This window comes from Hylaeus anthracinus, unplaced genomic scaffold (assembly GCF_026225885.1).
Source record: "Hylaeus anthracinus isolate JK02 unplaced genomic scaffold, UHH_iyHylAnth1.0_haploid 26369, whole genome shotgun sequence".
NCBI lineage: Eukaryota > Metazoa > Arthropoda > Insecta > Hymenoptera > Colletidae > Hylaeus > Hylaeus anthracinus.
Genome location: NW_026534996.1, coordinates 1,674 through 12,438, shown reverse-complemented (window position 1 = coordinate 12,438; position 10,765 = coordinate 1,674). Strand labels below are relative to the sequence as shown.

At 37.6% G+C, this 10,765-nt stretch overlaps 1 protein-coding gene across 3 annotated transcripts in view; it reads left to right on the top strand.

The window, feature by feature from the left end:
* The window catches only part of LOC128893197 (protein kinase C, brain isozyme-like), a 33,181-nt gene extending 24,084 nt beyond the window's left edge, over window positions 1-9,097 (top strand). For all 3 annotated transcript variants that reach the window (XM_054154018.1, XM_054154020.1, XM_054154019.1), the window contains 8 exons: window positions 264-417; window positions 796-1,024; window positions 1,578-1,709; window positions 3,028-3,293; window positions 3,808-4,009; window positions 4,473-4,661; window positions 5,990-6,130; window positions 6,991-9,097. In XM_054154018.1, the coding sequence (XP_054009993.1) occupies window positions 264-417; window positions 796-1,024; window positions 1,578-1,709; window positions 3,028-3,293; window positions 3,808-4,009; window positions 4,473-4,661; window positions 5,990-6,130; window positions 6,991-7,143 (1,466 nt within the window). In that variant the 3' untranslated portion in view covers window positions 7,144-9,097. The remainder of the gene's footprint in view (window positions 1-263; window positions 418-795; window positions 1,025-1,577; window positions 1,710-3,027; window positions 3,294-3,807; window positions 4,010-4,472; window positions 4,662-5,989; window positions 6,131-6,990) is intronic.
* Window positions 9,098-10,765: the final 1,668 nt, after the last annotated feature.

Below are 10,765 nucleotides of genomic sequence, written 5' to 3'. Positions count from 1 at the left end.
CTGGACAACCTAATACATATCGTACTTTATCATATATTAAGATATATCGTGACAAATCGTTAAGTACTATCACATGTTACATTAAAATATCATGTATCGTCGTGTGACATCGTACACCATCATACCCAATCATATATCGTCATATGTTATCATGTATCAGGTATCGCTATTACGTAGTAATTTTTTGTCCTTTAATAAGCTACCTACGTAATAAAAATAAAGCAACAAATGTATCCTCACGTATTCTGTTCGCCATATTCCAGTGAAGCAGGGGCGAAACCTCATTCCGATGGATCCGAACGGCTTGTCGGATCCCTACGTCAAGCTGAAGTTAATCCCGGATTCGGACAACGTGAAGAAGAAAACAAAGACAATCAAGTCCTCCTTAAACCCAGAATGGAACGAGACAATCATTTTGTAAGTGACGCGTTAACCTACGGTTAGCGATGACCTCTCAAAAGGTCTTGCCCGAGCAAATTTGTCGAGCAAGCGAATACTATGGAAGTCTGTGTTATATCGAGCACGTCATCGGACCAAATTAGATCTTGACAATTTGAAAGACGTGACCTTTTCAATTCACCGGAATATTTTCGTAACGTTGGATGTCTCGAACATCTTGGATATATTAAATGTAGGAATTGACGGGATTTTGATTCTCGAAAAGTTGTACAGAGTAGAGTAAAAGTGACCTTAAATCAAATTCAACTTTAGAAGTTCTGAGACTGTACAGCATCGCTACTCACGATTAGCGACGATTCGATGTTTCTTGCGATTGGCAAGAGTTTGTTCTTTCAGCGACCTGAAAGCAGAAGACAAAGACAGACGACTCCTGATCGAAGTTTGGGATTGGGATCGAACGTCCAGGAACGACTTCATGGGCTCCCTGTCCTTCGGGATCTCGGAGCTGATGAAAGCACCAGCCAGTGGATGGTTCAAACTCCTCACTCAAGAGGAAGGAGATTTTTACAATGTACCTGTGCCGGAGGAAGGAGTGGACCTCGCGGAGCTGAAGGTCAAGATGCGAGTACGTTGACCGGAATTGTCTTAAAAAATTCAGTTCGACGGTATAGAGCTGAGAATATTTGAAAGTTTGGCAACTCGAAAATTCCAAATAAAATGTTTAACTGGGCGAAAATGTAGCTCAAGTCACGCTAGTCTCTTTCTATTGGTATGCAAATTAACACGTTGACTGCTAGAGAAATATTCTTGAAAATTTCTGTTAGGATTAAATATTATCCAGACTATTGGAGACTACATGATCAAACATCTATCGTGGTATTTGTTTTTGTAACTTCATCAAAATGCATGAATTTCATTTAAATTCATTTCCTTTGATGCTTAACTTTCAGAATTAATATCTTTAGTTATTCGGTGAAAAGCACTATCATCCACATATGGGTGACGTGGCGATCAACGTGTTAATTATTTAAAAAAACATTCGAATTTCTTAACATCACTCGAACTACTGCACTTCAGCAAAATTTCAAATTCTATTGGATGTTTAGGTTATCCAATTCCCTGAATTGGAGGTTCCTTCTACATAGATCGGTTTTGAAAGAAGAAATTTAATTTTCTAGAAAACCTCGGTCACGAAAAAGACCACGACCGCCCAGGACAAGGAGGTGCCTCACAACATGGGCAAGAGCGATTTGATCAGGGCGAGCGACTTCAACTTCCTCATGGTGCTTGGCAAGGGCAGCTTTGGCAAAGTAAGTTCGTTGACTGATAGAACGATAGAATCTAATTCTCATCTAGACTTTAGGGACGGGATGTTTAACACGTTGGCTGCCAAGTTGAAACTCGTGAAAATTGTTACAAAGTTAAAATTATGTCTCGAGACTATCGAAGATTAGATAAGTTAACATTCGTTGTAGTACAGAATTTTTTAACGTCGTCAAATTTTCGAATCCTATCCGGATTCATTTTCACTATTGCCTCTTACCTTTGGAATTAACTTTTTTAGTTTCTTAACAAAAAGTCCTGTCACCCATTTGTGGGTGACGTGGCGACCAACGCGTTAAGTGGACATACCTCTAGATTGGTGGAAATTATGCGATGTTTACGATCCCTCTTATAAGGAAACGATTTAAACCGTGTTATTTCGATCAGTAAACTTGGATTCACTTTACGTGGCGACTGTATTGCCTAAGTTAACTCGACCACGGTCGTTAAATAGTGTAATGTCCCATGAGCGTGACCGCAGCGTGATCGTCGCTTGAGCGTTACGCCCCTTGAGCCCCGGTGGGAATCAGACTTAAGTATCTACAGTTACGAGCTGTAAAGAATGCCTCTGAGCGATGTTCACAGTCAGAAAAATTCTCACATAGTGCACTTTGACGATAGCAATCCTATTACTCATTAGTCGACTATTGATGTCTATGCAAATTAATATTTTTTCTAATACGGAAGAAGAACTGGAACTTAAATGAAAGTATGTTTTATCAACGCTCTACATCTGTACCTACATCGTTACTGATATTTCATATATTTTTATACATACTTGTATTTATTAGGCTGTCCCAAAAGTTGCTTCCGTGACTTGCGCTCAGTTATTTTGTGTGACACTATTTATATAAATAAACAACCTAATTTTTTAGATGTTAATGTTGTAACAGTAATGTAGCAAAATGAACCGTACGCGATTCAATAACGTAACATTAGACATAAAATGTCGTGTATGTGTTACTATTTAAGGAAATGGAAGGAAATTTTTGGACAACCAATAATATTATAAGTACATAAATATCCTCAATCTACCGAGTCTACAGTTAGTTTATGTAATATGATATCGTGACAACAGTGAAATAACCCTTGCGTTATTAATAATAAAATCCTGATAATAGTGACGTAACCCTATGTTTTAAACTATGGGATTCTGGTAGTAAATAAATTACCTAGAATCGCAAATAGCGAAATTCTAAAAATACCGACACAACTTTCCTCATAAATTTGTTTCGCCAAATTTAAATTTCATCCGGAAACATTCTCTCTAGTTCTGCAGTATTCACGCGACGCAACGAATTTCAGGTGATGTTAGCGGAAAGAAAAGGTACCGACGAGCTGTACGCCATAAAAATCTTGAAGAAGGACATTATCATTCAGGACGACGACGTGGAGTGCACCATGGTCGAAAAACGCGTTTTGGCGTTATCAAGTAAGCCACCGTTTTTGGTGCAGTTACACTCCTGTTTCCAGACTATGGACCGACTGTATTTCGTGATGGAGTACGTCAATGGAGGAGACTTGATGTACCAGATACAACAGTGCGGAAAGTTCAAAGAGCCAGTGGCAGTGTAAGCATTCCCTGCATTTTCTATCTACAAATACGTAAATGATGGTTAATTATTCAAGGTTAATGATTCCATCAGACAATTATACAACAAATTTATACATTTATAACAGTCAGACATTTTAAAAATGTTAAGACGATTATAAATTTATAAATGTATGAAACACTCACAAAACCATCGACGCTGCCCTAAAACAAAGTTAACGCTAGGTTTACAGAGATTTCTTATCAGGTTTCCATTACTGAAGTAATGCTTTGACAAATAAAGTCGATTTACTAAAATTAATTAGGAGGATCGAACAAAAATGAATTTGGATATATGCCTGCCTTTTTACATGGATAAAAGTCAGCATAAGTGGTTGACGAAAAATATAAATGGTTTCTTAACTCTTATAAAACCTCGTGAAATTCGGAATGAACAAATTCACCGCGCTCCGTAAGCCTAATGTTAAATAAACCACAGCTACTATTTCCATAATTAAAAAGAAAATATCACGTTAAAAATTATTTTTCCCTAGATTCTACGCGTCAGAAATAGCAATTGGTCTGTTCTATCTTCACGGCCGTGGCATCGTGTACCGAGATCTAAAGCTGGACAACGTCTTGCTGGATCACGACGGTCACATCAAGATCGCCGATTTTGGAATGTGCAAAGAGGGTATCACTGGCGATAAGACCACTAAGACCTTCTGCGGGACACCAGACTACATTGCTCCAGAAGTCGGTTTAACCTTTATATTAGGTTGTCCGAAAAGTTTCTTTCGTTTTATTAATAATTCATTCATACACAATATTTTATGTTTTACGTTACATTACAAAATCGTGTACAATTCATTTCGCTCCGTTACCGTTACAGCATCAATGTCTAAGAAATTAGATTGTCTATTTGTATAAACACTGGCACAGAAAATAATTGAATGCAACTCACGAAAGAAACTTTTCGGACAACCTAATATTTATCACTGTAGTATCCGCGCCTCCCATACCCAACAATAAGGAGTCAAATAAGAACACGAAACGTAGGGTACGGGATTGGTCTTGTAGGTAAAGCGGCCGACTGTGGATCCGAGGATCGTGGCTTCGAATCCTCGTGCCTTATTTTTCGTTATAGACTCCTACATCACCAAACGACTCCACCATGAAGCCTGTACGTTTAATCGATACGTTTATTCTGTCGTTGCAGATCATTCTGTATCAACCATACGGAAAGTCGGTCGATTGGTGGGCATACGGCGTTCTACTGTACGAAATGCTCGTTGGTCAGCCTCCTTTCGATGGAGAGGACGAAGAAGAGTTATTCGTCGCCATTACGGATCATAACGTCAGCTATCCGAAGAGTCTTTCAAAAGAGGCCAGGGAAATCTGCAAAGCGGTGAGCGCACACAATTAATCACAGAAATCCCTCGATGTAACGACAAGCATTTAGATAAACGTGTACATTTTTGTATTTTTCAATATATCATTATTAGAGTATTACTAATGGATTGGCGAGGCTTTCCCGATGAAAATGACTACAAACACGATACGGTTTGAAATATTTTTAATTATATGTTTAATAACGGTATCTAGTTACGCATAAATACGTTCATCGGGAAAGTCTCGCCAATCCATTGTTGATACTTTCACGAGGATATATTGAAAAATACAGAAATGTAAACTTTCCTTAGTGGATGATTCGTGACGCGAATGGCGACCAACGTGTTGAGGGGGTATTATCGTCTAGAAGTTTGTTTCTTCAGTAATTTTTAGGAATTAATTTTGCGAAAATTATCAAGCCTACAGTACCAGTGTTTTTTATGCATAATAAAACACGTTTCAACTAACAGCACAAATTTTTATGAAACACTTCATTGAAATCTGTACAAGTTATACGCTGTTATGCAGGTTGTGGCGTGAGACGCTCGTTCAATCGGACGCACAGGCTGTGGCGGTTCTAGTCGTCTGAGACAGAAAAATAAATCTTCTTCTCAATCTATATGAATGTAGTTATCGTCTGAACTAGAATTAAGTAAGTACGAAATATTTTATCGGAATCGCAGCCGTTTGAAAATTAAGGTTTAATTTTCAAAATGAAATCTTAACCCGGAAAATTGCTAACTAAAATATGAGAGCAGAGTTAAAATATTCAAGCTATCGGTACAATTCTAGTTCAGACCATAGGCGATGGTGCCCTCGAAATGCGTGTAAAACCAGAAGTCGGTCGGTCCAATAGTTTTTGAGGAAAACGTGTGCGCCCGACTTGAAAACTGTCGTTTCGAGAAAAACGCGTTTAAAGTTTGCTATACATTTAGCACTAACACTAGTGAACAGCCTTTAAGCCTCTGTAACTATGAGAGCTGTACGAATTTCGAATTAATATTTTAGAGGCACTTTCTCAAAACCCCAAATGATAACAAAATGCAAAAAAAAAAAAAAAAAAAAAAAATCGAATGTTTAAAGTTTCTAGACGATAATACCCCCTTAAAGCGTTACATCGAGGGATTGCCGCAACACGTTCGCTATCACTGTTCAGTTGACGGTTACTTCCAAAGAAAAATCCCTTCTAATGACTGAAATAAAAAACGGTCGATGCCAGACTTGGCACGCGCGTCTTTCGCAACAATCGATGCGTCGCGTGTGTGCAACACGTCGTGGCGAACGTGTTAAACTGCAATTTCTTTCACGAGCAGTCACTCTGTATGTACGTTTCGCGCGGTTCAGTTCCTCACAAAGAATCCAGTGAAGAGATTGGGCTGCGGGCTGCGGGGCGAGGAAGATGTACGCAGTCACGCGTTCTTCCGACGCATCGATTGGGAGAAGATAGAGAATCGCGAGGTGCAACCACCGTTCAAACCGAAGATCGTGAGTATCGATGCATTCCCATGCAGGTCGAGGCATTTAAAACAACCCATCCGGATAACCCATTTATGTTCGAAGATTGCGAAGAATGCACGAGGCAAAAGCTGTTTGATTTCATGGGAGAACATCGGGTCGTGATTCTTTTTTAATCGATGAAATGAAATGTTTTAAACGGTGGCCTAGGAATACCATTGACGCTTCTAAAGAAGTTTTGTTAGGAATCGCTCTTTGTTATTAATTCTTTCGTTGTCTTAAATGCCTCATCTATTAGGTTGTCCCTAAAGTTTCTTTCGCGAGTATACACTCAATTATTTGATGTGATCGTGTTTATATGAATAGACAATCTAATTTCATAGATATTCATGTTTGTAACAGTAACGGAGCAAAATGAATCGTGCACAATTCAGTGATGTAACATAAAACATAAAATATTCCGCATGTATTGCTTATTAATAAAGCGAAAGAAACTTTTGGCACAACCTAATACGTACAATAATCCCTGCTTCTATGTCGTCACATGGATCGGTTCGTTTGTGTTTAATTTAAGAAAGGTAACACTTTCGTTGTATGCTTCACGTTTCTCTCTGTCAAGAAACAAATTTAATCACAAAACTAATAAGGGAACAATTCTGAAGTGTGTTTGTTAGCTTGATGATCCTCGATATTAATATTACAAAGGTGTTTGTTAAGGCCTGGTTGTTAATAATTTTAGTCGCGAGCGAACAAAGTTTGCCAAAGCGCCAGGATAAAGAGTAACAACCAACTAGGACGATCCTGAACGTGACATACAAGCGAGGATTACTTTATCTAACCGACGGTATGCGCGCAATTGGAACGCTAATGCCTCTCGTTTCGTTCGCCAGAAACATCGCAAGGACGTGAGTAACTTCGATAAACAGTTCACATCGGAGAAGACAGATTTGACACCCACGGACAAGTTGTTCATGATGAACCTGGACCAGACAGAGTTCATGGGTTTCTCGTTTCTCAATCCAGAGTTCGTGCAACACGTTTAAACGGATAGAGTTTTTTCTCGTTAGTTGTAACCTCGCCATACGTTTCCTCCCCGCCATTTCCTGGGGTTCATCTTCCTCTTTGCTACTCAGGGCTTTCACCGTCATCTTCTTCCTTCCCCCGTCCCCCGTCCACCGCCCTCCCCCCCCCCCCACGATTCTATCCAAACTGTAAACACTCTCTTTTCGTTGTTTTTCCGCTTCGTATGCCTTGGGTTTCGGTTTGCTTGAGTCTCGGTTCCAGGAATCGTCACGGGTACAGGCACATCCGAACGACCCATCGTTGTTTTCTTTTTACTTCTCACCTTATCAAAAAGTCAACACGCGACTTCTCGAGCGTATTTTTACCAAAGAATAAGGTGTGTTCGCGTGCACGTTGGTAGCGTCGCGCTAGAATAGGTGTTGAAACATGACGTTGATCGGGGTCGAACGGATTCGTCGAACGAATCCGATAAGCGTGGCAAGGTTAAGCCGAGGAAAGGACGAGAATAAAACTTGCAAATGATCGCGTTGGGAAATCGTGCTTGCCCCACGATTGAATGAAACCGCGAAAATTTCCTAACTGCTGTCCTCGTTCTTCGCGTACATTATTATGCATTTACTTCAGTAAGTTCTACTGTCGCCTTCCAGAGTATATATATATACATATACATATAATGTACAGAGTAATTGTGGAAACTGGGACAGGCTGTAGCTTCTTTCTACGCGAAAATCGTTGAAAGATTGATGGAGAAGATAGACGCGAGAAGGTAAATAAAATCTTATCTTCTTTTTTTTTTTTCTTTTTATTTTTGTATCGGATGTAAGTCGCTCGAGATGGGTGTATTATAATTTAGCTTATTTAGAACAAGTGCAATTACACGTGTTTGAGAGAAGTGCACGACCTTTCGATTGATTTATTTACGATCTTCAGATTTAATATACTTTGTGAAGTGTAATAATTATTTAGATATGGGAAAAGATAAAGAAACATAAAATGAAGAAAGGTGCGAGGAAGTTATTTTCAAATGGGCTATATGGGCTATATGTAAAATTTTAGAGAAACATTAGTAATGAAGTGTTGCTAGTTCGGATAATTGAACAAGTTTATAAGGGAAAAACAAGATATGTAAAGGAAGGTATTATTTCATGTTATAGCAAATCCAATTTGACAAAAATGACTGCGTAAAAAGTTTTATAAGGGCAAAAAACTGAAAAGTTACGTACAAAATTAAAAGATATACGTATAAAGCTAGGATTTTTAATGAACGGACACAGTTGAAGAAGGTGTGGAAGATTTTGAATAGCTAACATATTGAATGACACAAGACACGGCAGAGGAAATGCAAAAATTGAGCACAAGTTAATCGTTAGAAGAACCAAAAAAAAAGGGATAAATAATATAAAAATGTGTGGTATCATTTGAAAGACTACAAGTCCTCTACGAGTGAACAGAACCACTGACATTTTTTTTTAGAAATCAATTCTTCTCGTTATTCTACATATAAAAGTATTCAAATATGACTATTGAGAATGTAATATTGCGAGATATTTCATATTTTATGATTTGAATATTTCTAATTTGTTAAATTTTTCAGTACATTTTTAAATGGAATAGCAGTTTTAAATGAATAATAAGTAAATGCAAAAATTAAGCACAAGTTAGTTGTTAGAAGAACCAAAAAAAGGGATAAATAATATGAAAATGTGTGGTATCACTTGAAAGACTACAAGTCCTCTACGAGTGAACAGAACCACTGACATTTTTTTTTAGAAATCAATTCTTCTCGTTATTCTACATATAAAAGTATTCAAATATGACTATTGAGAATGTAATTTTGCGAGATATTTCATATTTTATGATTTGAATATTTCTAATTTGTTAAATTTTTCAGTACATTTTTAAATCGAATAGCAGTTTTAAATGAATAATTATTTTGAATTTTCTCTTCTAGATTAGATTTCAGATACCTTACGAAAACGTCTTTGTAGCGGTTACATCCAATCAGAATATTCAATACAACGTGTCTCTACGGCATCCATCCACGCTCACTGTATCTCACAAATGTACCGGTACATATCAATTTTCTACTTATCAGCATTTATTGTACGTTTCAAACTGGTCCAATCCATTATTAACAAACAAAATCGACGACGATTCGAAATGTGTTTACGACGTGGTTTACGGTTCGACTATAGTCACGCTCAGGTACTACGTAATCCAACATAATAACTACATATTTCAACATTCAGATGGCGTGCTTGAATGCAGACATAAATTACGAAACATTTCGTATTCCGTTTTCGGCGATCATATTTCAACGAGAAGAATCGATTTACGCGAAGACAATATCAGTGTTTCGTTTACTATTTTATTTAAACTGTGGTAGGAGAAGATAATTTTCGAGGTTGTGCTTATAACATATATTTGTACCTCATCTTCGTACCGGACGTATGTATGAAATTCTATTGACTTTTATGTTTTAATTAGGCGGGATATCTACCATTTATTTATTTGAATTATTGACGCAGGCAAGATCGAATAAACGAAAGGTAAAGGTTGTCGAAAGGTAAAATTTTGTAAAATGAATGCATGCTTTGTGCACGTTGCCATCATTTAGGTATTAAGAGAGAAAAAATATATAGCCCTACGCGAGGCACATCTTGGGTGCTGCTTCTAAACTTAACCTTAAATCTTGATACAATAAAGACGTATTATTACCATTAGTACTAATACTTCTACTGTTGTTATTATTATTATTATTATTATTATTATAGTCTTTATTAGAGAATTCAACTGTGTCCTGTATCAATTTTTTGTACCTTCACCTAGAATAGAGTCACAGCCTGTTCCACTTTCCACGATTAGTTGGTACATTGAATAAACGAATGAATATATATATATACATATATATATCATTATACATATACGTATACAAGGTGTCCTGTATAAAATGTTACAAGCTATTTTTTCAGCAACTGCTGAAGATATCGCCATAATTTTTTCTTTATAATTACATGATACAGGGGTGCTCAATCTTCTAGTGTGTAATAAATTTTTATGAATTTTTTGTTACTTGGCTAGGTCTTACAAAACTGAAACACATTTCTTTAAACCGTTCTATTTCTAATATACTACGTTGGTTTATATGAAGATAGCTTGTAACGCTTTATAGTGAGCAGCCTGTACATTGTACGTATACAGACACTTACACCACTACGATCTATTACACGATACACAGAAATTTCTATCGGTATTTCGTTAACGTTGCACTCCTCGTCGGTTTATTCTTCGTAAGTAGTGAAAATACGTACGTAGAAACGAGCCTTTAGGTGCTCAGCTCTCATGACGGGTTGAAATTTTATTAGCGATTCGAACGTTCGATTCGTGCGTCGTACATATAATATACGTTTACGCTGGTTACTCGCGTACAGTACTGGGTGCATCCATGCACACACACACACACGCGCGCGTGCGCGCGCGCTAGGAAACTTCTGAAACACGACTACGTTTGTTCTCTGAAATTAATTGGTTGTCGAAGCACGGAGCCACCGTAGCATCTTGTCTCGAATTTGATTTCGTTGCTTCTCGTGGCACGTATTCGATACAATTTTTACGTCGGTAATGGAGTTACACGACTGTAAG